General features: G+C 45.0%; 2 protein-coding genes and 2 long non-coding RNA genes across 7 annotated transcripts in view; 2 read left to right on the forward strand and 2 right to left on the reverse strand.

The window, feature by feature from the left end:
• Positions 1–5479, reverse strand: part of PCBD2 (pterin-4 alpha-carbinolamine dehydratase 2) — a 78961-nt gene extending 73482 nt beyond the window's left edge. For 2 of the 4 annotated variants that reach the window (XM_019421954.2, XM_019421953.2), the window contains exons 1-2: positions 4959–5479; positions 1821–1952 (exon numbers count right to left, since the gene is read on the reverse strand). In XM_019421954.2, coding sequence (XP_019277499.1) covers positions 1821–1952; positions 4959–5042 — 216 coding nt within the window. In that variant the 5' untranslated portion in view covers positions 5043–5479. The remainder of the gene's footprint in view (positions 1–1820; positions 1953–4958) is intronic. The other 2 variants (XM_019421952.2, XM_019421955.2) reach the window with 2 other exon arrangements.
• Positions 5480–5655: 176 nt separating this feature from the next.
• LOC109250842 (uncharacterized) lies at positions 5656–9079 on the forward strand. Its single transcript, XR_002073214.2, has 3 exons — positions 5656–5762; positions 6316–6428; positions 8975–9079. It is a non-coding gene; the product is annotated as an uncharacterized LOC109250842 (long non-coding RNA).
• Positions 9080–9204: 125 nt separating this feature from the next.
• TXNDC15 (thioredoxin domain containing 15) lies at positions 9205–23284 on the reverse strand. Its single transcript, XM_019421951.2, has 5 exons — positions 23059–23284; positions 16793–17286; positions 14863–15026; positions 11928–12058; positions 9205–9603 (listed from the first exon to the last, which is right to left on the reverse strand). Exons 1-5 carry the CDS (start codon positions 23267–23269, stop codon positions 9407–9409), a joined length of 1197 nt encoding a protein of 398 aa, XP_019277496.2. The 5' UTR covers positions 23270–23284; the 3' UTR covers positions 9205–9406.
• A 96-nt stretch (positions 23285–23380) lies between these two features.
• LOC109250844 (uncharacterized) lies at positions 23381–24913 on the forward strand. The gene is made up of 2 exons (XR_002073216.2): positions 23381–23595; positions 24741–24913. It is a non-coding gene; the product is annotated as an uncharacterized LOC109250844 (long non-coding RNA).
• Positions 24914–27212: the final 2299 nt, after the last annotated feature.

Here is a 27212-nt window from a genome sequence, read left to right on the forward strand (position 1 = left end):
AGACTCAGAGCAGAAGGCTGGCAGCCAGATGGATGGAGAGCAGAAAAGGGCATGAAGCTCAGCGGAGCCAACGGCATTTACTAGGAAAACATGTCGGAGGCTTCGTTCGTGGAAATCTGGTCCTCACACACCCTTCCAGAAACCAGCAAACACTGTAATCAATGTCTGCATTTATCAAATGCCTGTTTGTACCCAGTACTGTGTCAGGTACAATAGAGAGTTATTTAAGCAAACATGGTCTCTGCCTTCTAGATGCTGACACCTAATATAAACAAAAACAATAAATCTGTCCAGAGGATTACCAAACTAACTGAACAAACATGAAATAGTCAAAAGTACTGACCTTGTATAAACGCAGTGGAGTGAAAGCTGCAGGGTAAGTCATGGGAGATGACTCTCTAAAGAGGGTGGGGCCCTAATGGAACAGTTACCTTGTTAAGGCTGAGTCTCCAAGGGGGGAGGTTAGCTTTTAAGAAAAGCTGTAAGAGCTGGCTCTTGGGCTGGGGGAAAATGAGCCATTCAGAGAAGAGGGTGCAGCTTGGGGGTTGATTTAGAGACTGAAATACACGTACAGAGAGAAAGAAAACTTGACAAGTGTCCAAGAAAAGTAGGGGAAATCAGTCAAACAGGTGTATGTTTCTCAATCGCTTTTACTCTGGCCCTCTTCTGATAAACATAAAAAACTCACACTATCTTTTTTTTTTTTTTTTTTTTTTTTTTTTAGCTTATTTATTTATTTAGAGAGAGGGAGCACAGAGCCAGATGCAGGGCTCAAACTCACAAACCGTGAAATGATGACCTGAGCTGAAATCAAGAGACGCTTAACCGACTGAGCCACCCAGGTGCCATCCATACTACCTTTTAATATTATTTAGAATTTCAAAGGATGGGAATGCAAGCTGGTGCAGCCACTCTGGAAAACAGTATGGAGGTTCCTCAAAAAACTAAAAATAAAACTACCCTATGACCCAGCAACTGCACTACTAGCCATTTATCCACGGGATACAGGTGTGCTGTTCCGAAGGGACACATGCACCCCCATGTTTATAGCAGCACTATCCACAATAGCCAAAGGATGGAAAGAGCCCAAATGTGCATCGATGGCTGAATGGATAAGGAAGATGTGGTATATCTATACAATGGAGTATTACTCAGCAATCAAAAAGACCGAAATCTTGCCATTTGCAACTATGTGGATGGAACTGGAAAGTATTATGCTAAGTGAAATTAGTCAAAGAAAGACAAAAATCATATGAATTCACTCACATGAAGTCTTTAAGAGACGAAACAGATGAACATAAGGGAAAGAAAACAAAAATAATATAAAAACAGGGAAGGGGACAAAACAGAAGAGACTCATAAACATGGAGAACAAAGAGAGGGTTACTGGAGGGGTTCTGGGAGAGGGGACGGGCTAAATGGGTAAGGGGCACTAAGGAATCTACTCCTGAAATCATTGTTGCACTATATGCTAACTAATTTGGATGTAAATTTTAAAAATTTTTAAAAAATTTTTAAAAATAAAAAGAATATGAAAGGAAACTATATATCCTAATCAACACCAACACAATGGTTTCAGAATCTGATTTTCCAAATGACAAAAACAATTCCCTTCCCATACATCTGAGAATCACCTGGTTAGATGATAGCACCTGTCAACAAGGACAGAGCAACTACCATTGAATTCTTGAGGAAGAGAGGATTTGGACCCTGGATTCACATGGGACCCCAAAACCAGTAGGATTAAAAAAAAAAAAAAAAGTCACAGCCTAAGGTGACACAAACAGACGACGGCACTAGCAAGAATATGTAATTATTACCTGATTAAAATTTTTGAAGGAGAACTCTTTGTAGATGGCATCTCTCTCATTTAATTCTGACCATCCTGCTGCTTTAAGGTCATGTATAACTTGGTTCCTCTCCTCTGCAGTCAAACAGTGAACATCTGCAGCCTATGAAAAGAACACATTTAATATCTGAAATGTAGAGGTTCAGTTTAATTACAATAAACTCAAAGCTCTTTACCTTATGGAGAGATATAGGAAAGCAAATCTTAAGGGCAACAATTTGTAACCACCTTTGGCTCCTCTGTTCTAAAAAATAGACAAAAACAAGGCTAACTACATATAAAATCAGCTGTCTCCATAGAATGTTGTCTCACCACACCTTTTTGTTGCCTCAAACTTCACAATTGTGTCTCTGGTTTATTACAGATACAACCATTAACCATTAACCACTGGTCGTCTTACCAATGACCATTACGGATGGCCAGCATTCGAGGATGTGGGAAACTCGCTAAGCACATCCATGCAAGAAAACCCTGCAAGTCCATTGTCAGGTCCAGAATTAGAACTCAGGGCTCTAAACTCCAGGTCTACTGCTCTTTGGATGGTCCCATGTCACATTAGTAGCAGCCTTCACTGCTTACTCACATGGGTCTTAGCTCTCTGGGTTCACTATCCCCTTTCAGATCTGATGAAAAACTAACCTCCAGAGGAGAAAAAAATAAATGCACACTTAACACAGGATTTTGGATAATAACTTCTGGGAGTCCATCGATCCTCTGGATTATAGGTAAAAAGCCCTAGCCTAAGCAGAGTGAGTTTTTTCAGGGCACCAATAAAACAAATCCCTCCAGTCTGGCCAGAGCAGTGTCCAGTTTGGTCCTACTCACCCTGGTGATGAAATTCACAGACCCAGAGTTCTGTTGGTTAACAGGCCCACACTTCTCATGCTGTTTTTTAATTGAAAGAACTCTAAACATCATGGCCAGAGAAAGAAGAGAAGGACACTCTAGTGGCAAGTCAGAGGAGCTTACTTCTCATTCCACCATAAATGCCTACCAATACCTCCTACCTTACCTATCTGCAGGGCTACTGATGGCTCAGGTGAGAGAGGCAATGTCACCCAGAAAGACAAAACTAATACAAGGACTCCTCACCAAATGGCAACTGGGGGCTGAGTTGAGCCCACTTTCAGAAATCCTGAAATCTTTTATCACTGACATTGATGTGATTAAGATGGCAAAGTAAACAAACCTACTTTAAGGTAACTTATTCTAGGGGAGCCTGGTGGCTCAGTCGGTTAATCACCTGACTTTGGCTCAGGTCACGATCTCACAGATCATGAGTTCAAGCTTTGTGTCAGGCTCTGTGCTGACAGCTCAGAGACGGGAGCCTGCTTCAGATTCTGTCTCCCTCTCTTTCTACCCCTCCCCAACTCATACTTTGTCTCTCTCTCTCTCTCTCTCAAATAAATAAACATTTAAAAAATGTTTTTAAAGAAAAACATTCTTAAAGAAATTTTCTTAAAGAAAAAATGTTTTCTCTAAGAAGAGAAAAAACGGTTGCTAATGAACTAATTTTCTTGTTTCTCTTCCTTGCTAGGTCAGCTACCCTTCCCCCAACTAACAAAAGAGAAAAAAATTTTAAGCTCTTAATTAAATACAAACATTTAAAGACTTATTATGAAATCCATTTACTATTAAGAACCAAAACATCTATTCATTAGTTTTACAGTGACCCACTATAGGAGATCATGTAAAATTCTTATTAGTCACCTAAATATGTTATCAAGTCAGATCATAATGGAAAAAAATTAAATTTTCTGTGTCCACACTGAGTAGCTGCAAAGAAAACTATTAACCATGCTGGAGGTAATGCAGCAGTCAACTGAAGTCAGTGGAACATGCTGAGCTGTTTTTGTCCACATTCTCTGCCATGCACATCTCCAGTGAAGTCGGTGGTTTGCACTCTGTGCTCACCACAGGTGTCTGCGCAAGAAGAGGGACATGTCCAGGACTGTGAAATGGAACCACGTCATCTATAACACAGATGGTCCCCCTGGAGACACACCTTCTATAGAACCCTTTGTGGTGGACTTAATCTTTTTTTCTGCAGGAGATGGGGAGAAGAACAGGGAAAAGCATAGGATTTGGAGAGAACACACTTGGGAGAGAACACACATAGGATTCGAGGCCTAGCTTTGTTCAGCTGGGAGATACTGAACAATCACTTAGCTTCTCTGAATACTGGTATCCTCCTGTCTATGGCGAGGGTATTACAACATCTACGTGTCCACATTTTTTGAAAGACTTAAGTGGAAGAAATCTTGATTGTGAAGGCACCCGGCATAGAGCCTAGCACGCGGCAGCCACTCAAATCATGTCTGTTTATTCATTCCTCTGAACCCTACAATTTTAATCATCAGCACTTTGGGAACAGGTAAGCCTCAGCCCACACTTAGGTGTCAGCACTCAACTTGTTTTCTCACCTTAATGGTCACGAAACAGAGTGCTTATCTTCCTCCATCATCGAGCTATTTTAAATTTCTCTTGTTAAACACCTTCAAACTGCCAAAGGGTTCTAACAAGCAAGCGAAGATGAAATGGCAAATTTAATGCAACATTCTCCCACTAGGTGGTGCTACGTGTTAAAACTTGCCATCAAGTTAATTTACCCTAATACATTAATTTCTAACTCAAGAAAACTGACGGAACGCCGCGCGGAAGACGAAAGAGGAATAGACTTGTCACGCCAAAAAAAAAAAAAAAAAAAGATAATTTATTAATAATTCCTCCAAAAACATCACACCCAAACAAATGAGTTAACTCAGCGGGTTTCCGGCGAGCGCGCCCTGCCGGAGCCGGTTCCTGCTCTCACCGAGCGCACAATCTAGCGGCACAGCGTCTTTCGTCATTTCAAGTGACTCTAAGCATCACATAGTTTTACAACTACTTTTCGTACTTTAACAAAACTCGTCCTCGGTTTTTGTTTTTTGTTTTGTTTGTTTTGTTTTTGTTTTCCGGACAGCAGTTTTCGTAGCCAACGACGGGATCTGCAAGCCAGGAGAAGACGATGGTGCCCCGCACCCGAACGCCTCCCCATCAAGGTCCGAGGCCTTGGGGGGTGGCCCGGGCCCGTCCCTCCGCCTCCCGCACCGCGGGCCCCGGCACTCACCTTGGCCGAGAAGCCTACCGCCCGGCCCCGCAGCATCTCGAACAGGAGTCGCAGCGGCCCCCGCGCCCCCCACGCCGCCGCCATAGCCACGGGTCGAGGGCTGCCCGGCGCGCTGCCTGCGCGCCGTCCGCTGGCGTCCGCGGGACCCGGCTGGGAGCCGAGGACAGTGCGGAGGGCCCTCAGCCGCCGGTCAGGCCGTACCGCGGGGCCCCGCGCGGCCAGCCCCGGAAGGCCCCCGGGAGCTCCGAGGCCGCAGATGGCGCTGGCAGCCGACTGGCCGGTGCGGCAGGCCCCCGCAGGCCCTCGCGCTCTCAGGTCCCGCTCCGCGCCCGTCGCTTGGTGCTTGCACGGGATTCGTTTCGCTCCCGTGCGGCAGAGGGGGCCGGCTAGCTTGCGCGCCGCGTTGCGTTGGGCGCTCAGGTGTGACCGCCGGATCGGCTCTTCGGCGTCCGCCCCGCTGGCCGCACACTCACGGACAGCCTATGCCGAGTTCCCTCCTGGGCGGTGAGGCGAAGAGCCAGCGCCGGCGGCAGGACGTCGCGGGCGGGGACAGGAGGCGATGAGCTGCGGGTGGGTGCTAGGGCAACGCTCCACTTGCTGCTCGCGGAGGGCCAGGAACCACAGTGGTTCCGAACGGGGCTTGTAAGGTAGGGAACCGAGGCTGCGAACGTAAACCCTGCTGTGTCTTTTTCCCTATCTGCTGAGGCCTTGGCACGCTGGCTCCTCTCTGCTGGCCCAGATAGGACAATCTGGAAACCTGGCTCTTCGTGCTCTCTAAAAAGTAGCTCATAGTAGGCACTCCAGGTATGTAGTAGATAGATTTACTAATTATTATTTGGGGGGGGGGGTATTCTTTTACATAGGTTTGCTAATATTTTCTTATTCCTTTTTCATGGCCTTTTTAAATTTGTTTGAGACAGCACACGGGGGAGGGGCAGAGAGAGGGAGAGACAGCGAATCCCAAGCAGGGTCTGCACTGGCGGAGCCCGATGCGGGGCTCAAATTCACAAACTGAGATGATGACCTGAGCTTAAATCAAGAGTCAGACGCTTACCCAACTGAGCCACCCAGTCGCCCCAGTTGCCTTTTTTTTTAATGTAATAGTACGTATCATAAAATTCACCTTTTAAAGCGTACAATTCACTGGTTTTTAGTATATTCACTTGTACCTTTTTTTTACCAGTTTAAGCAAATTAATCAATTTTGCATAGGATTTAGCAATATATGAGAGTCCAATCAGTTCAACTTAGCAGTCGCTAGCAGTTAGTTTTAGTTCCCAATATGGAGTTGGGGGAAAAAGACTTTTTGCCTTAAAATATGCTAAAATTAAGACTTCTGCCACAACCCACCTTTTTAGCTTTTGCCCACTTGACAAAAACTCAAGGGAGGAATCTCCAGACCCTGATCAAATACCACTGGTCTCAAGACGTTCATCTAAGACACCCAAGATTCCTTTGCCTGATGTCTCAAGTGGGCAGAGACTGGGGATGGAATTGAAAGTTGCATTTTATTTCCAGTACCTAATTGGGGGAATACAAGTTTGTATTCTACAAATTTGCTTATTAAAGTGAGAACTGCAAAATGAAACTGGTAGGTGTGAGGTAACAAGAGAGTCCTCATCATTTTCCTTCCCTAAATCCACTGTAGGAAACTGTGGCATCTCAGGTCTAGTTATGAAAAGCAAGCAGTAGTAATGCCAGTAGGACCCAGAGGAAGTGATGTCTACCAGTAGTGGCTGTGAATACTCTGCCTTCTTGTGTAGGTCTCCAATTAGTAGGATTTAAGTTCTTTAGCAAAAATTGAGCACTTCCTGTATAGTGGACACTCTTGGGAAAGGCAGTCTCCTCCTCACAGTCCTTTAAGCCCTACTCAACTAAATAAGAATGGGCTTTGGGCCTAGAATACTTGCTTACCAATAGTCCTAAAGAGCCTATGTAGCCTGGTCTGGGCTTATCACCTTATGTGGGAATATCCTTCCCTGTGCCAGACTCGGTATGTAATCCTTTGTTCAGATTAAGCACGAAGTCAAATATCCCTGGGGCATGCTCCCCCACCCCGTTTCAGTATTTCACACTCCATGGATAGGGGTGACTTGTGCTTAGGCACTAGAGTGGCACTCAGGCCTTTGGCTGCTGTGGAGGACCAAGGCACACTACTGGAGCTGATCTTGGCTGTCTCTTCTGTGAATAAAAATGCTGTTCATCCAGTGCGTGTGTTGTGTTTTCCTTGGCAACCGATACTACATAGTGGGCAGAAGTGTTTGGACTTCTGTCCCTGGTGACTAGCATGATCTTTGCTGTCTTCCATGTAGTTGAATCATGGCCCTCCCCATCCCTGGCATGGGTACCAGTGCACTGTGTTCTGCTAGACAGATACTATGTTTGCCTAGGGTGGTTTAGCAACTCTTGGACCTTCCTTCCTGCCTTCTGCTTCCCTTTCCTTCAGTACCATTGCCTCCCAACTGATCTCTCTACGCTTGAACCTCCCCTCTAGGGAACAGCCCTGCTCCAATTTCCCTCCAAGGAAAACCCAGAAAGATTGTCTCAGCTAAGTACTAGAAGCAAAGCCATGGACCTTTTGGTCATCCTAAGAGCCTTTCCTCAAACTCCAGACTAGAGTAGGACCCCATTACATTTCAAAGGTATGAAAATACCTGTATCTTTGATAATCTCCAATCTGGCAGTGTGCCCCTAAGGAATTGAGACAATACACAACCATTAAAAAAAAAAAAAAAGTTAAGTAATGCTGAATCTACTCAAAGACCTATTAAGTAATCATGGTTAGGAAAACTACTGGCAACAGTGAAATATTTATTTTTGTTAAGCAAAACAAAATAAAAAGACCAAAGTGCTAAGTGATGGCTATACTGTAATTATAACTATGGGAAGCAAAGGGGAAAAATGAGAGGGAAATGTATTATGATGGTCCCTCAGGCCATGGCATAGAGGCAGGGCAAGGTCCCAGCCCACCTAGAGGCTTCTCCAGTCAGCATGCTTAGGTTTGAAGCTGGGTCCCACCACTGGAAGCTGCCTGACCAAGAGAATTTACTTGAGGCCTCATTTATTACCCTTATGTAAAATAAGGAAATGTAATACTAGTGTCAGTCTCCTAGAGCTCCTATACCAGTAAACAAAACAGTATGTAAAGCACTTAAAATAGTACCTGGAACACACATAGTAATACTCAAGTGTTAGTTATTATAAAAGATGAAATCACTAGAAGTTCTTAAATTCTTAAGTATACATACACATACATGTAAAGGTTCAAATCTCAGCTTCATCAACTTACTATGTGTGTAACCTGGGCAAGTTACTCAATCTCTTTCTATGCCCCTGTGTTTATTTGTAAAATGAAAATCATAATGGTACTATTCTGAACCAGTGTCCCCTCCTGTGAGCGACCACTCCAGCCACAGCTGTCCACAATATAAAGTTATACATAAACTCCTGTCCAGTGTAACATTCTGAAAGGTGACTCAACTACGGTTCCACTTCCATAGAATGTAGGGTGTATCAGAAAATGAAATACTCTATAACACTGTAAACAGTATAAAAGTTAATTATCATTTTGTAGTTAGATGTCATGTCTGAATTTAAGGGATCTTTTAGAAGGAGCTTTCCAAAACGATGGAATAAATTATATGTTCTCTCTTTTCTACATGTGATCTAAACTAGAATAGAATCAACTTGTGGGCAGGAACAGTGTTAGATATTTCTTATGGCTCTCACTAAAACTAGCACAGTGCTAAGAACATATTAAGGTTCAGTTAATGCATGCCAGTTAGGGAATTGTGACTAAAATTTGAGTTATGCTTTAGCCTAGAACTGATAATAAATAAGCTTTAGTTAGATAACATTTACTTTCTCCTAACATCTGCCTTATCCAGAAACAGCTTAAAGCACTTCATATTCTTTCGGTGAAATGAGAGATCACAAACACCAGCAGCTGACTCTTCCATTTTCCCAACAGTTACTCAGAAGGTGACACTTACCGATTCTACTTATTCTTCATAACAGAACACTTTTCTGCTTACAGACTGAGAGCAAAATTGCAAATGAAAAGAAAAACAACCTTCTTAGACATTTATTTAAGGAATCAAGAGTTTTCTAAAACTGTAACGTTAGTGTCCTATTTCTTCCTTCTATGAAGTGTACTGTCATTCTACTCACCATACCACCTGAACACAGCTTTGCATTTCAAACTGGATTACTCTCTTAAAATATTGGATTATTAAAAACAACAATAGTGAACTCTACCGAGTATTTTTGTATTTGCTTATTGCAGTATTAAAACAATTTATAATTTTTAACACATTTAACAGTTCAACAAATGCATGATTCTTTTAATCTGCCTGAAGTTGTAAGAGGACACTTCACTGGAGAAAATGTATGAAAGTGCAGCATTAATTTCTGAAATTCCTCATTCCGACTTCTGCTTTTAGTCCATCACTACTCCGCATGTTCCTGCTCTTGTCCTGGAATGAGCCACCGGATGCTCTCAGTTCGAATGGTAGCATACATAATAAAACTAATTAAAAAGAATAAGGAAAATACAAGCAGCCAGTCCACACTTTTTATCAAAGTGCTGGGAAGAGGGCCTATTTGGTCAGCTTGAGTTACCACCACATTTTTCTTGGCTTCTATACCTGAAAGAGAAATCAGCTGTTTCAAATCAGATAGAAAGCACACCGCTATAGATCTTTCTGAAGTATTTTGCATGGCATGCAAAAAGATATGCAGTCTTAAAATAAACACTACCACTAGTATATCTGGGATGGGTTTCATTTGCCTGTTGGTATAATTTGTACCTTGCCTTTCTCCCACCACATCAAAGAAACAGGAACCCATTCAGCAGTTCAAAGCCTAAACACTCGAATTACTGTGAACTCCTCAGAAGGGTCTTAGTGCATTGTAAGAGCTGTATTTTCTTTTTTGAGACCAAAATTCAACAAGTAACTGGTAAAGCTACTCTCAGGGACCTACAGATTGTTTTCACAGGTTCAGGAATGCTAAATCCAAAAAGTTTTTTTTTTTTTAATTTTCTTTTTTTTAATTTTTGAAAGAGAGCACAAGTGGGGGAGGGGCAGAGAGAAGGAGACAAAGAATCTGAAGCAGGCTCCAGGCTCTGAGCAGTCAGCACAGAGCCCAATGCGGGGCTCGAGCCCACAAGCCATGAGATCATGACCTGAGCCAAAGTTGGATGCTTAATTGACTGAGCCACCCAGGGGCCCCAAATTCAAAAAGCTTTTAAATAATTTACTGAAAAAATTGTTAGACCCACCCACCACTGAGATCAGTGATTACCAAAGATGCTGTGACCTCTCAATTTCACTTGTGTTCTAGGTTTTCTTAGAGCATTGAGCAAAATGGCTCCCTCTCTCCCTATCAATCTGATTGATAATCAGGGCTCTGGTACTGTAAGACCTGAATAGCTAACTATCTGATAACAAGCCTCTTACTCCTATGAGGTAACTGAGCTCTTGGTTCTTTAGTATAGATATAATTAGATGCAACTTAATATATATGGAAGGCATGATATAACTTATTTTTATTTCCAATGAATTTACTTCAGGAAGAAGTGGGATGCTCATAATTAAGGCATTAAAGCTTCTAAGGAGCAAATGTTTCCAAAGAAGAAAATTTCTTCATTATATGGTGTTCAGACTTATACAGAATAAAAAATAAGGTCATATGTTTTGGCAAATATTAACGAATTAAAATAGCATCTACAAATAGATGAATAAATGGAACACCACATGGCAACACGAAGAAAATACAACCACCTGCAGTGACGCCGATGAATCCCACAAACATAATGGTGACTGAAATAAACCAGACACAAAAGAATCCATACTGGGCACCTGGGTGGCTAAGTCGGCTAAGCGTCCAACTTCAGCTCAGGTCACGATCTCACGGTTCATGAGTTCAAGCCCTACATCAGGCTCTGCACTGACTGCACAGAGCCTGATTCAGATCCTCGGTCTCCCTCTCTCTCTGCCCCTCCCCCATTCATGCTCACTCACTCACTCTCAAAAATAAACATTAAAAACAAAAAAAAAAATAATCCATACTGTATATCTCCATTAATACAAAGTTCAGAAACAGGTAACACTAGTCCATGGCGTCAGGAGTCATGATGGCGGTTATCCTTGTGGGCAGGAGCAGCAGTGCTGGGGAGGGGTGGGCGCTGGTAATGTCCTCTGTAAATCTGAGTCCCAGTTACCCAAGGTATTCATTTTGTGAAAACTCATCACTCACAACACCAATGATTGACGCACATTTTTGTGTAAATATTATACTTAAGTGAAAAATGTATGTAAAAAGTTATCTACAATTGTATGGTATGTGAATTCTAAATCAATAAAGCTGTTTTTTAAAAGGTATCAGTACTCATTAAAATTACCTATTCATGTTAAGCTTGCCACAATGATTGAGATTTTTTTTTTTAATTTTTTTTAATGTATGTTTATTTTTAAGAGAGAGAGACAGAGGGAGTGCAAGGAGGGGAGGAACACAGAGCAGGAGACACAGAATCAGAAGCAGGCTACAGTCTCTGAGCTGTCAGCACAGAGCCCGATGCAGGGCTCGGAACCACGGACCACGAGATGATGACCTGAGCTGAAGTCAGACGCTTAACTGACTGAGCTACCCAGGTGCCCCGAGACTTTTTTTTTTTTTTTAATTTATTTATTTTGAGAGAGAATGTAAGAGCAGAGATGGGGGGGGAGGGGCAGTGGTGAAGGAAGGGGAGGGCAGAGAGAGAATCCCAAGCAGGCTCTGTACTGTTGCCGAGGGACTTGATCCCATGAATTGTGAGATCATGACCTGAGCCAAAACCAAGAGTCAGATGCTTAATCAACTGAGCCACCTGGATGCCCCTGATTGAGAGACTGTTAGCAGAACCACAACAGTTCATTAGAAAAGAAGGTTTAAAATAAAATCCCTTCTACAGCATATTATTTCTACATACCTGTCTGGTTAAAAATGAAGATTTTCAGTGTTTCCAATGTTCGGTCTGTATGATTAAATCTAGCCATTGGTTTAGCTCCTTGAAATAACAAGATGTTAGGAACCGCTACGGTGCCAAACCTGGTAGAAAGGCTATGAGAGAAAGAAGTCGGTCAGAAAACCTGAATTAACAGATTTGCTCACACAATTACCTTATCAGAACGGATAGCAAAGAATGACAATGGATCAGCTTCCTGTGACCTATAAAGGTTTCTGATATTCAAACTATATGCTTCAGCTATTTCTGACCTTTTTCCTTATGGGTTGAGGTTGGGGGCATTCCTGTTCTGCTGAGTTGCTTTCTATTACAATAAGGAACTACCCTCAACAGTTATTCCACTTTTTTTTTTAAGTTTATTGATTTATTTTGAGAGAGAGAATGAGAGAGTGAGAGAGCAAAGGAGGGGCAAAGGGAGTGGGAGAGACAGAATCCCAAGCAGGCTCCACAGTGTCAGCACAGAGCCAGATGCAGGGCTTGGTCCCACGAACCTTGAAATCCTGACCTGAGGTGAAATCAAGAGTCAGACACTCAACTGACTGAGCCACCCAGCTGCCCCTCCAGTATTTTTTTTTCTAGTAAACTCTACATCCAACATTGGGCTCCAACTCACAACTCCAAGATCAAGGGTCACATGCTCACATGCTCTTACTAGGAGCCAGCCAGATGCTCCTAGTTATTCCACTATTTAAATTGCTAACTGCCAAAAGAGATCAGACTAGAAAATCCTAATTCATGGACAAAGCACACTGTGTCAATTTACTTAACGGAAGAAATTTCAAACTCTCCAGAATGCCCAGCTCTATCCCTCATACAAGAGTCAACCTATAGTAAGCAATTAGTTTGGTAAGTCTGCACAAGGGAATCTACGATCTAGCAGACACACCAGGAAGTTCCCAATTGGGGCAGGATGTAATACGATCTGAGTGGTACCATTTCACCTTTACTTAAACAGAGTAGTGGTATACACTCTGGAGTCAAAACGCTCAGGTTGAAGCCTCCGTTCCGCCACTGAACCAGCTGTGTGAACTTTGGGCAGACTGTGTAACCTCGAAGCCTCAGTTTCCCCTGTTTGTAAAATGACAGTATTGGGTAATCAGGATTTCTTCTTTTGTAAACCTGTTGTAACTTAAATATTAACATATGAGGCAGACACACATCCCAGGCCATATAACAAGTATGCCCTACTCTCCATGATTAAGGCGCCGTTGCAGGCGCTGAGAAGGATGCAAGAAGACGAAGGAACAAAGCAGATGATAAAAGCTGGCAGGGAATGGGGAGTAGGGGGGTGAGACCGAAACCCAGAGCACTGAACTGCTGATGGGAGCCAGCCCTGCCAGCTTGTGGGCAGGGGAAGGCCCAAAGTCTGACACTAACATCAGTCTGTCCCCTTGGGCCAGGCCATGTTCATATTTCCCTGAAGCCCTTGTGAGATCACTAACTCACTGAAATTTCTTTCTTCCTAAACAATTTGAGCAAAACATTGGCAGTTACATTACCCTCACTGAAGCTCAGTGGAGCACAAATTTTTACTCAAAATTTTCATTCAAGGGGCGTGTGGGTGGCTCACTCGGTTAGGCATCTGACTTCAGCTCAGGTCATGATCTCACCGTTCCTGAGTTTAAGCCCTGTGTCGGGCTCTGTGCTGACAGCTCGGAGCCTACTTAAGATTCTGTCTCCCTCTCTCTCTGTCCCGCACCTGCTCGCTCTCTCTCTCTCTCTCTCTCTCTCAAAAATAAACATTAAAAAAAAATTTTTTTTTTAATTTTTACTCAAAAAAGTTTCACTCAACTTCATTTTTACCAACTTGACCATGTTCCAGACTTTCCAAACTGACTCACACACAATCTCCTGTGACCTGCTAAAGGGCATATGATTTCGAGGAGGTGGGGCACACTTGACAATCCATGCAGTCACAGCACTTGGGGGAAACACATAACATCGGAACAAAGTAGTTCTTTATAACTTACCTCACTGAACATCTAAAAAAGACAAAGCCCACAGAACAATATATAACAAAAGTAAATTTCATTTTAAAGGGCTAAATTAATTCTTTATATTAATTTATTGACTGTCCACTAAGAAACATGCATGCACGAATAAGTGTAAACAAGAGGAAAGAACAAATATCATATGACTTCACTCATATGAGGACTTTAAGACACAGAACAGATGAACACAAAGGAAGGGAAGCAAAAATAATATAAAAACAGGGAGGGGGACAAAATATAAGAGACTCTTAAATATGGAGAACAAACAGAGGGGGTGCTAGAGGGGTTGTGGGAGAGGAGATAGGCTAAATGGGTAAGGGGAATTAAAGGAATCTACTCCTGAAATCATTGTTGCACTATATGCCAACTCACTTAGATGTAAATTTAAAAAAATTTTTTTAAATAAGGAAAAAAAATTTTTTAATGAATAAACATTAAAAAAAAAGAGAGAAAGGAAAGAAGAAAGGGGGAGGGAAAGAAAGGAAAGAAAAAAATAACAGAAGTTAAGAAATAAATCCTTAGCCGACACAGAATTGGATGCTGAGTTGGGCTATTAGGAGTGGAAACCTAAACTGGGGTTGAGTCTCAGGAAGGTCACACTTGTGACACTAATTTTGCTAATTCAGTCTGGCCAAAACCCTAAATAATCCTCTGGACCCTCCAGTGCCATCAGACGGAGCCACCTTTAAATTCCACCATGCAGAGAACAATCCCTCCTCTTAAGGGGCCTCCAGAGAGGGAGGCATCAGCTCCCTGAGAAGTCTGACAATCCTTACCACTCACCCTCTCTATCCCTCCCGCTACTCCACACCTACCTGCTCTGCCTCTAACTGAACCGATGATGACCTCCAAATAACTGCAACCCTCATCTGGAAGGATGACACATAAACTCTATTGAGGGAACATACCTGCTGTGCTGAGATGCATCCAGTGCCAAAAAATGAAGAGCTGGAAATGCCCGGGGCAGAGAATTAAAATGAGGGGCCAAACTGGCAGAAAATCGGCACCACGGGGTGTAAAACAGGACTAGGGTGCAGTCACTACCATTTGGGTTTAGAAAATCCATGAGGTCCTGTGGTAAAAGGAACAAGTGTCAAAGTCAGCAGTAAATGTGCACGTACCTTTTTCCGGACAGATGCCCGAGAAACTGTAAACACCGCTGCTTCCAAGGCGAGGTGTTCCAACCCAAGGGAGATGTAGGGCATCCCCTTAAGAACCTTTTGGATTTTAGGGGCGCCTGGGTGGCTCAGTTAAGTGTCCAACTTCAGCTCAGGTCATGATCTTGTGGTCTGTGAGTTCGAGCATCACAAGGGGCTCTGTGCTGACAGCTCAGAGCCTGAAGTCTGCTTCAGATTCTGTCTCCCTCTCTCTCTCTGCCTCTCCCCCATTCACGCTCTGTTTCTCTCTCTCTCTCAAAAATGAATTAAATGTTAAAAAAAAAAATTTTAAAGGGGCACCTGGGTGGCTCAGTTGGTTGAGTGTCTGACTTTAGCTCAGGTCATGATCTCGCAGTCCATGAGTTCAAGCCCCATGTCAGGCTCTGTGCTGACAGCTCGGAGCCTGGAGCCTGCTTCGAATCCTGTGCCTCCCTCTCTCTCTGCCCCTCCCCCAATCTCTCTCTCTCTCTCTCTCTCTCTCTCTCTCTCTCTGTCAAAAATAAACATTAAAAAAAATGTTTTTAAATAATAAAAAAAAGAAAAAAATTTAAAAGAACCTTTTGGGTTTTGAACCATATGAATCCATGAAACAGTAGAAAAGTATTATGAAACGACAAATTATAAACTTTCCTGTAAGCTTTCTTGATACTACTAGAGAGCAATATTAGTATTTTTCATAATTCAACAATTCAAATACTAAGTAGTCACAGGACACAGGCTACTGTCCCAGCCTCTGACCTGTGCCTCACACACAATCTAATGGCACGATTAAAGCACTGTCATCTCCACCATCATCTCAGCAGATCAAAGTCTGTACTAAGCAGTCAGATGAATATATTTGGCCAAAAGCTAGTTCAATTTAAGGGTGCACCATCCCTGCTACCACCCTCACTCAGACTGCTGAAAGTGCACTCTCCTGGCCATGTGTGTGCCAAGAATCAGTCCCACAGAGCACTCAGGGGAGGCAGTGAGGCCAGGGCTGACCCCTGCACTTGGGAGGGGCTACGGATGCTCAACGTACCACACATCCTCATCTAAAATAAGCAGCCACACCTTGCAGAGCTAGGATTTCTTCTCTTACATAAGCAGACTGAACTCATCCTGCTATCTGGCTTAACAATCTTACAGAAACAGTCAGTCATTATCCCAGTGTTCTCTTTGGAATCATCCTTTATGCAACAGGCTGGAAATGCGTGACTGGGATGGGGACAGTGGTCTCAGCTCTCACTCTGGAGTAAATACTGGAGTCATATTCTTTGGAGGAAAGAAACTTTTCATTACTAGAACATGCTTCCCAGGAGTATCACTGGTCTAAACAATGCTAAATCACAATTTCAGTAGTTCGGATATTTTTAAGTTGCCTCTAACAAAGACCTCAGGGAAGAAGAAAACTGCTAGGATTCTGATGCCAAGTGCCTATCTGTGCACTGGGATTTTCATCATGAGGCTTGGTGGTGAGGGCACCCCAAGGTGACTAGGCTTAAGCCACCTAAAAAGCATAATCAACACTAGTCATATCTCCTCCTGTCCCTACAACATCAGAGATGCAAGTCAATTTTCACTGATGCAGCCCCACTTACAAAAGGATAAAGACTGTGACCCTCCATTTGAAGGTTAAGAATATTAAGTCATAAAACCCACATGCTGAAAAGATGAAAAGTGCTAAACCATTCTTTCTTACCTGTGACATATTTAAAATTTTCAGAGTGGAGTTCTCCAAACCAGTCACATTTCTCTCCTCACAGTTCACCTTGGGGGATTTCAGACTCTCGGTGTTATTGGAGTCCTCGGGCGGGGCTGGATCCGCGTCGGCCACTTCGGGCTCTGGGTAATACTCCTCTTCTCGGTCGGGGAAGCTCGCCCGGGCGCCATCCAGAGAGAACAGATGCTCTCGGAGACTGCAGCGTGAGTCCTCCTCCCCTCCGGCCCCGCAGGTGCCGCTGCTCAGCTCACGGCCCAGCCTGGCCTCAGCCTCAGCCTCCCCGGGGATCACGGACAGCATCACCACGTGGTCACCACCCGTGTCCAGCCCCAGCACTGCGCTCGAGTCTCCGGCTGATCTGTCCTGGCCCGCCTGGCCGCGGGAGGGCTGCTCCTCACCCACCGACAGGGCCCCTGCCTGCAGAGCCGGCGCAGACTGTTCCTCCGACAGCAAGTGACTGTGTTCCTCTGCAACTAAAATGTGCCAGCATGTTCACAGTCATGTCACTTCAGAGCACATGAACCCCAAAGATTTACAGTTCTCCTGAAATAAGAAACGCTCCCCTATAGGGAAAAACGGTAACCTGTCCATGAAACTATCAGAGGACCACCCCTAGTCTCCAGATCATGAAGGTCACCAGGAGGTACTAATCAATGCCAAATATAAAGTGGACAAATAAATACACAGCTTCATGCAAAACCTGAAACCTGCTTTATGGATTATAAGCAAAAACATTCCAGGGCAGACATCCAATTAGGAAAATACAACACAAACACTAACAATTTCATTTGTTTGATGAGACTATCTGACAAAATAATGATGCCTTTATAGAAAATTCCACTACGGCAAAGCATCTTTGCGCACTTTATAAAAGCTCTGTGAGACCGGCAGCACAAGGGTCACCATCCCCACCAAATAGGTGACCAAGCTGAGGCACAGAGAGGTAGTGTAATGGCCAAATGCACACAAGCTAGTAAGTAGCAGAGCCAGGTCAAGGAGTGAAATGTCCTGGCTGCTCCTCCAGATTGGGCCTTACCCTCCCCTCCCCTACATGATACCTCCAGGGTTGCTGTGCCACAAGGCCTGAGAACACTGCATGGGGTGGACTCTCCAGCCAGAGCCTGTTGCCCTTGGGCTACTGCCTGTAGGAGTGCCAGGAGGTGGGCTCCTCAGTGCAGGGACAGCAGTAGGGGGGAAGGAGGACTTTCCTCTCACTTTGGAGCCATTAGACAGAGAGTGGGTAAAATGCTCAGGTAAGGGAAGTCTAGGGCAGTCTTATACATCCATTGAGCAATCTCCACTCACTCCTATAACAATGACTCCCACCTTCCAGCTCCCATGAACTCAACAAGAGCTGCCAGACTCTATGCCAGGCACCGACCAGGGGAAACAAATGAGCCCAGCCACACTCAGACAAACTCATCATGTGGCTGGGAAACCACCAGCCAGGTAATGGGCTCTGCCATGCCAAGAGCATGTCCCCAAAGTGTGACTAACCAACTGGCTTCAAAGTTGGGAAGGGGTCTGGGAGCTTCCTAAAGTATGCACATTTGTAAAAGTTCTCCAAGAATATCCCCATAGAGATTTACAGATTCATTCACCAGTTTAAAAACATTCTCTGAGAATTCTGTTTCTGGATAAGATGGGGTAAAAGAGACCAGATTTACCCTCCCTATTGAAAAATGTGAAAGTTTCCCAAAAAAGGCCAAAAATGTGAAACAGTTTCAGGAGACTAGTTAGCAGGCAACGAAGGACAGGGATCACGGAGAAACAGGAAGAGAAATCAGTGAGGACAGCCCTACAAATGCTCCAGCTTACCGCCCGCCCGAGGGAGTTCCTGCCATGGGTCAGGAGGGGAAAGCAGGCAGTCCAGGAGACTCCTCAAGTTGAGGATACAGTAAGTACTGAGGGTTCAGAGAGACCAAGAAAGAGTCTGTGGGACAGAATAAGTGGAGATGGGCAAGCTGCAGAGACAGGATTCAAGACCTGGAGAGATCCTCCCCGCACCCCCTCAAGGACACCAGTCAACATCTGCATGTGAGTAAGCTCCCAAAGCTGGGGGAAAAAAACACTCAAAAGGATTAGGATCACACAGAGTTGAGAAAAGCACCTGTTCCCACCAGCTAGACTGGAAAACCTCACAATTCATGGAGAACTGGGGAAGGTACACAAAAATAGAGGGGTACAGGGGCACCTGGGTGGCTCAGTCAGTTGAGCATCTGACTTCAGCTGAGGTCATGATCTCAGGTTCTTGAGTTCGAGCCCCACATTGGGCTTTCTGGTGTCAGCACAGAGCCTGCTTCTAATCCTCTATCTTCTCTCTCTGCCCCTTCCCTGCTTGTTCTCTCTCTCAAAAATAAATAAACATTAAAAATAAATAAAATAAAAGAGACTGCTTCTTTTAAGTTTATTTATTTATGGGGGGGGGGGTGGAGTACAAAGAGAGAGGGAAAGAGAATTAAAAGAGACTGCTTCTTAACCTCAACAAGGCGATTACAGTTTGAGGGATGCAAAGGTGAAAATTACTACCTTAATGGCAGAAAGAAGATGTTTGGAGAATAAGGGTAGGGGCACCACGGCAGTGCTGCCAGGGAGCCATAACCTGGGTCAGATCCTTCATACCCTTCCAATTTTGTTCAGAAGACTCTGAACCAGCCACAGTATTCCACAATGGTTTCTGAGGCAGGGAGCCACATGGGAAAGGACCAAAAACAGCCAGGGGTTCGAGTGCCAGCAACCCATTCTTTCAATAGGAAATACTGCGCTCATCTAAAAATGGAGAAAATACCACAATACAGAAATTCACAGGGCTCCTGTGCAGATTAAATGAGAAAAGATGTATGTAGTCCCATGCATGTGGTAAGCACTCCATAAATGATCATCATCACCCGCAGTTTTGTGGGTTCAAGGCCTGTAGTGATGATGATGGCTGAGGTTTACGATTCAAAGAGATGGAAAGGCACTGTAACTAAGTTCTATGAATTCCTCTGCTAACTACATTCTAGAGTTCTCCCATCCCCACTCACGCCCCTCAGTCCAGGCCACTGCCATTTGTTACCTGGACAATTGCTGTAATACCCAATTGGGCTCCATGGTTGACCCTCTCTTCCCTCTCCAGACCCTGCTCCTCACAGCAACACAAGAGGAACTGAAAGCTAAAGGCAAGTCTGATCATGTCACTAAAACCCTTTCAGTGGCTTCCCCTTGCCTGTGAATGAGTCTACAGTCCATAGCAGTGATACCCAGGCACCACGTGAAGTGGCCACTGTCCACACTCTCAACAGGCATCACCAGACATTTCTGTTCCCTGCACACTCATGATCTCCTCCACCTACTTGTCCCAAGGGCTGTTTCCCTGCCAGGAAAGCCCTCTACTCTCTCTCCTTCTGGCTAATCTGACTCATCTTTGAGGGGTTTCTTTCTGTTTTTAAATTTATTGTTTATTTTGAAAGAGACAGAGAGAGCACAAGTGAGGGAGGAGAGAGAGAAGGGGAATCCCAAGCAGGCTCCCAGAGCCTGAGGTAGGCCTTGAACCCACAAAACTGCAAGATTTTGACCTGAGCTGAAATTAAGAGGACACTTAACTGACTGAGCCACCCAAGCAACCCTCATCTTTCAGATCTTACCGCTTACTTCTCTTACCGCTTACTTCACCACTTTAAGGTGAACTTCATCCTCCCAGACCCAGACCAGAGGTGTCTACCATTGCATCCAATCCACCCAATAATGCCATGGGATTCTCCCTGAAGGATCTAGCATTTTCCACTCTTGAAATTTACTTCTTTGTAGTCATTTAATGCCTGCCTTCCCCATCATACAAGAGGGCAGTCCTGTTTCCCCATCTGGCTCACCACTGTACCTCAAATGCCCAGCAGAGTATATGACATAGGATGGGTGCTCAGGAAAAATCTGCTAGTTGACTGCTTAGTGAAGACAGGCATGGGGTGCTGAAGCCAGGAGTTCATTCCTGTGCTTTGACACCTGGATAGCACTGCTACCTCTAGGTGCTAATCTGCCAGTGGTGTCCACTACAGACAAAAAAGCCTTGGATTTTCAGCCACCCTAAAAAGGACACAGCTGGTGAAAGTCCCTCTGTCCTCACCCCATTCATGGCCTGGCCATGATGACCAATGGCCCACCTTAAGGCTAGTGTTTCTTCAGGTCTGCATGCACGTGACCCAGACTGCCAGGTGGGCTCCCACTGACTTTAACACTAAGTCCCCTGTGCAGAGAGCACACTCAACTTGGGCAATCTGAAATCAGTAAAGGCACCACCAACGTATGGGCTGGCTGTGAAGAAACGAAGAGCAATGGTAAGGAACTCCAAGGCCAGTAAAGCAGAGAGGGAGCAAGTTACCACCCACAGACTCTAAGAGTTCAGAAACAGAAACAGTCACAGAACCTTGAAACAGTGAGCTTAGCCTTCTAGAAGCTATGACTTTCCATGGACGGACAAAGCCAAGCCATGATAATCCCTGGGGGAGGGAGCTGAGAGAATCAATATCCTGACCTCACTCTCCCCTCATTCCAACCCACAGAGGGGCAGGAGGCAAGAGAGCCAGTTATTATGCCATACAGGACAGCCACTCAGGCACAGCACAGGGTAGAGAAGACTAGAGAATGATCTGAGAAACAAACAAAAGTTATCCAGCACATGCTGTCCCCTCTCTGAAGCTGGTGGTTAAGTGCAGGGACAGGGAGGTGTAGTACAGAGGTCTGACCATGAGGTAGGCAGACATGGGCTTGAAACATAGTTCTTCAACTTCCAGATGTTGGAGACCTTGGCAAAAGACTTACTGATGCCGAGTCTCAGTTTCCTGATCTGTAAAATGGGGACAACAGCAACAATTGCTTCATAAGCATTTGAAAATTCAGTAAGATGATACTCATGAAGCACTAAGCATAGCACCTGGCACATAACCAGGGCTTTCATTAATAACATTTGTGTTACTATTCACTCTTCTCCCTGATACCCAGCTACCCTGCCTCCTTCCAGGACACCCCCACCCCAGGGGAAAGGAAAGACCTGCGTACTCCTGTAGCGAATTACAGGCAAGGTCAAAGGGTCCGGACTTTTTTTTTTTTTACGTTTATTTATTTTTGAGAGAGAGAGAGGCAGAGCATGAACGGGGGAGGGGCTGAGAGAGAGGGAGACACAGAATCGGAAGCAGGTTCCAGGCTCCGAGCCGGCAGCCCAGAGCCCGACGCGGGGCTCGAACTCACGGACCGCGAGATCGTGACCTGAGTTGAAGTCGGACGCTTAACCGACTGAGCCACCCAGGCGCCCCAAGGGTCCGGACTTTAATAGAACTGAGGAGTGGTGTGAGGCAGCCCTGAGGGTTAAGACCTCACTCCTGGCCGCAGCCATGCCTCCGAGGTGGCTGCCTCCCAACCTGAGAATGCCCTGAGAGCATGCCACAGCAAGCAGTGGGTTACCCTGGGAGTCTCCTGTATTTTTCTCATCTGTCCTTCATACAGCCACTTGAGCAAGAGCAGCCTTCTTAGAAGAGTGATCCAGAGACACCTGGATGGCTGGCAGGGCTAGGCGCACCACTCTGGACCTCAGCTCAGGTCATGATTTTGCGGTTTGTGAGATCTAGCCCCAGGTAGGACTCCTCAATGACAGCACAAAGCCTGCTTGGGATTCTCTCTCCCTCTCCTCTGCTTGCCCCCCCCCCCCCAAAATAAATAAACATTAAAAAAAATGTTTTTAATTAAAAAACAAAGAAAAAAGCGATCCATCAAGATGCAAAGGAAAGCGTGGGCTCTGCAGGTAAATAGACAACCTCTGCCATTACCCGAACCTCCAACTCAGGCGTCTCCACCTGTAACACGGAGATACTCTTGGAGCCTATCTCCTAGGGTGACTACCTGAGACAAGGCACTGTTCCGCCTCCTAGGAAGGGCACCATAAATGGCGGCTATTCGTTATGATTTTTATCATTCATAATAAAAGCTAAGGCTCAGTAAGCGCTAATACACGGTCACTCCTGGCTGACTGACGCCTGCTGCTGCGGGAGCCGGAACGGGGTCCTCGCCACCCCTGACCCGGAGAACAGACCACCGGCGTAAAAGGTCTCGACGATGCGGGAGTGGGCGCGTCGGCCGCCCCAGGAAGGGCCGAGGGGCGCGCCGCGGGCCCCCGCGCAGGTGAAAGAGCGTCACCCCGACAGACCTCCACCGCGCCCGGTCACTTCACCCGCAGCCGCCTGACGCCCCCGGCCACGGCCCCAGCACGCACTCACCCTCCAGGCCGCAGGCAGGAGGCCCCAGCACCCAAAGCAGGAGCTGCCACCAGCCGAAGAGACGCATGGCGCGGGGCGGGCGGCTGGCGGGACCACCACCCAGGACGCAGGGCGACCCGCGCACGGCTACGCGCGTTGCGCTCCCAACCCCCAAGAGGCCTGGGGGAGGGGAGTCGGGAGCGCGAGCGCGAGCGCGATTCCGTGCCGCCATCTTGGCAGCTGGCAGTCGTCGCGGGCGCCATCTCGAGGTCGGGCGGCCAGCCTGTGGCTTGTGGTTCGGGGCCTGTGCGGTGGGACCTGCGGCTGTTCAAGAGCCGGACACGTCGGGTCTCTTCGAACTTTCCTGATCCCCAAGCCCTAGACCAGGTTCCAACAGAAGCCTGCGGCTCTCTCGGTACGCGCGCGAGCCGATCTGGCCGCCAGCAGCACACAATACGCCCGAGTAGCTCTGCATTCCCTAAAAAGGCCCAGAAGCCTCCTCCTTTCAATGCCCCGAATCTCCTGCTTTACCCCTGCTACTCTACCTACAGTTGCCAGGTAAAATACAGGATGCCCAGTTAAATCTGAATTTCACAGAAACAACGAATGGTTTTTTACTTCCTATTCTCAAATGTAACTGGGTCCTGTAATTTTATTTGCTACATCTGGTAACCCTAACCTTACGTCCTGCGAACTCTGGGGCAGCGGGAAGATTTTGTTTCGGGGTTGGTTTTAACTAACCCACCTGCAGGGCAATCTTCCCCCTCCCTAATCTACCCCCCAAGACTGAATCCTAGAACACGTTGGGCCACCTCTAGCCTACAGCCAGAGAGGTCCAGAAGGAAGAAGGCCTTGTTGGGGACGAGAAGTGTGCAATAAAGGAACAGGGTTCCGCATTCCAGAGCTAGGCAGGGGCAGGAGGAGCAGGGGAGCTAAGAGACAATACCCAGAGGAGATGGAAAGAATGGCTCTCCTTGTCAGCAATTAGGAGCTAGAGCCTCCTAAAATCAATAAAGCAAGCTTTGAGCGGACAGCAGTGCTGCATCAGTGTAGAGTGCAGCTTTGAAACTTATGTTAAGAGGTTGAAAACAGAAATAGATTTCAAAGATCTTAACGTGAAACCAGTGGTAGATGAGGCAACGCTGAGAGAAACCTAGGCTTTTTAAGCCTTATGGTGAATCCCAACCCCAACATCTGTAACACTGTGTGGGCAATCAGCAAGTTACCTTACTTTTCTTAAAGTTTAGCTTCCTCCTGGGCTCATTTGGTTGAGTGTCCGACTTCGGCTCAGGTCATGATCTCTCCGTTGGTGACTTCAAACCCTACAATGGGCTCTGTGCTGACAGTGCAGAGCCTGCTTGGGATTCTGTCTCCCTCTCCGTCTGCCCCTCCCCTGCTCATTCTCATTTCTCTCTCTCTCTCTCTCTCTCTCAAAATAAAAAAATATTTGGAGGAAAAAAAAATTCAGTTTCTTCATCTGTAAAACAGGATGAAATCATATAGGATTATGTAGATTAAATGAGATGTAAAGTGATGAGCATAGTGACTGGTGCACAGTAACCACATCAGACTGGTAGCCATTATTATTTGGATCATACAGTTCTAGTGTAATAACTATCGTCCCCTTGTTCCCTTCAAAGATTGTTAAACTAGAAAGATGTATCATCAATCTGACCGAATGATTATTCTTACTTTCTAAATAGGCCACCAGGGTTTTGCTGTAGTAAGTTCTCAAGTGCCTGTGGGTCCAGGAGGATCTGAGACAATGGACAACGTGGAGGAAAGAGCCAGCAGTTCTAAAGCTGATCACTATAGTCATCATTTGGCTAAACTACCTCCTTTGCCTTGTATGTAATAGCAAACCTTTCTGGGGGTTTTGTTTGTTTGTTTGTGTTTGTTTTTTAAGTAAGCTCTAGGCCCAATATGGGGCTTAAACTCACCACCCAGAGATCCAAGAGTCACATGCTCTACCGACTGAGCCAGCCAGGCACCCCAAACCTTTCCTTCTTTAGATTATCCTCTCCCCTAGCCTTCATACCTAATTTGAAGGTGCATAAAAGTCAACAGGACAGAGGATTAATAATAAAAAGGAGAGTGATTTGATTTGTCTTGACGCCCCAAAGTGGATGTCCTGTGTTTACTACTCCCTTTTTATTATGTCCTCTCCCTTCCTGTGTTTGTGCTTTGGCTGTTTGTTTGGACAGGTACACTTGCAGATGAACTGTTGTCTTCCATTAAATACTTTATGTACACTCTAATGACAACACAGTAAATACTGTCAACAGGATAGAAGGCACATTTGGCTGTCTCACCACCAGGTGGCACTTGCACTTATTGTCAGCAAGAAAATTGCATTCGCATTGGTCTTGAAAGCTCGATTTTACTTCCATTTCTGAGGAGAGACGAGTTGACATCATCCTCTTCCTCTGGCTGAAAGGAACACCATTCGGCCTGGGATTGTTCATTCGTATGAATGATAATTTGATAATAACTGAAATTGTTAATGCATAACTACACACCTGCATGCCTGGTGTTTAGTTTGTCCCTCCTGATAGGTTTGCCTAATTTTTTTTTAATCTGATGAGTCATAAGAGCACCTCTCTCTCTCTCTCTCTCCGCCCCCCCATGAACAAACAAGTGTTGACTTTATTTTTTTTTTTAAGTTTATTTATTGATTTTGAGAGAGAGAGTGGGAGAGAGGCAGAGAGAGAGAGAGGGAGAGAAAAAATCCCAAGCAGGCCCTGCGCTGTCAGCACAGAGCCTAGCTTGGGGCTTGAAACCACAAACTGTGAGATCATGACCTGAACTGAAACCAAGAGTTGGACACTCAACCAAATGAGCCACCCAGGCCCCCCTGTTTACCTGTAGCAAAGTTGTTTTCCAAAGACTGCCACAATAATATCCCTCATCTCACATCCTGTCCTACAAAGTAATTTTGCCATTGCCCCATCAATAGGTAGAATCAAATTCCCCTTCTCTTGAATCTGGGCTGGGCCCCTGATTCACATATAACGAACAGAATAGAATAGTATATGAAGTGATCCTGTATAACTTTTTTTTTAATGTTTATTTATTTTTGAAAGAGAGACAGAGATTGAGCAGGTGGGGCAGAGAGAGAGGGAGACACAGAATCCGAAACAGTCTCCAGGATCTGAGCTGTCAGCGCAGAGCCCGACACGGGTCTTGAAATCATGAACCATGAGATAATGACCTGAGCTGAAATTGCACTCTTAACTGACTGAGCCACCCAGGTGCCCCTTTTCAGACTATTTCTACTTAACAGTGTATTGAAGGTTTTAGCCAGGTAAGCAATAAAAAAAAATTAAAAGTGAATAGTTTGGAAGAAAAGAACAACTGTCTTTTTTCACAAATGATACGATCTTTCTTGCAGAAAATCCTATGGAAGCTACCCAAAAAACTGCCAGAACTAATAACTGAGTTTAGGAAGGTTGCAAGATACAAGATCAATAGACAACAATGTATTTGTATATACAAGCAACAAACAATACTAAGTGAAATAAAGAAAGCAATACCATTCACAATATCATCAAAAACAATAAAATGGCTAGGAATAAATTCAACAAAAGAACTGCAAGTTCTATATATTGAAAATTATAAAACAGTGCTGAGAGAAATCAAGGAAGACCTAAATACATGTAAAAATATACCATGTTATGTATTAAAATATTGCTATGGTGCCACATCTCTCCAAATTGATCTATAGATAGAATACAATCCATAACAAAATCATAGGAATTTAACATTGACAGACTTACCCTAAAGTCTGTATGGAAACACAAAAGCCAAAATAGCCAAAACAATTTTGAGGAAGAAAAACAAAGTAGGGGCACTTGGCTAGCTCAGAGGGTAGAACATGTAACTTTTTTTTTTTTTTAATTTTTCAACATTTATTTTTTTTTTGAGAGACTGAGAGAGACAGAGCATGAGCAGGGGAGGGGCATAAAGGGAGACAGAGAATCCGAAGCAGGCTCCAGGCTCCAAGCTCTCAGCATAGAGCTCGACATGGGGCTCAAACTCACAAACCGCAAGATCATTGACCTGAGCCGAAGTTGGATGCTCAACCGAGCCACCTAGGCGCCCCAAACATGAAACTCTCAGGGTCATAAGTCCAATCTCCATGTTGGGCACAGAGGTTAGTTTAAAAAAGAAGAAGG

Source organism: Panthera pardus, unplaced genomic scaffold (assembly GCF_024362965.1).
Source record: "Panthera pardus isolate Hobbes unplaced genomic scaffold, ASM2436296v1 HiC_scaffold_2, whole genome shotgun sequence".
In the NCBI taxonomy this organism is placed as follows: Eukaryota; Metazoa; Chordata; class Mammalia; order Carnivora; family Felidae; genus Panthera; species Panthera pardus.

Bases quoted from the DNA above. Each gene is read 5' to 3' on its own strand.
- TXNDC15 (XM_019421951.2), bottom strand. From the start codon at position 23,269: ATGGCGGCACGGAATCGCGCTCGCGCTCGCGCTCCCGACTCCCCTCCC. The intron at 15,027-16,792 runs GTAAGAAAGAAT...CTTTTACCACAG, and splicing joins AAATTTTAAATATGTCACAG to GACCTCATGGATTTTCTAAA. The intron at 12,059-14,862 runs GTATGTTCCCTC...TTTCTCTCATAG, and splicing joins GATGCATCTCAGCACAGCAG to CCTTTCTACCAGGTTTGGCA.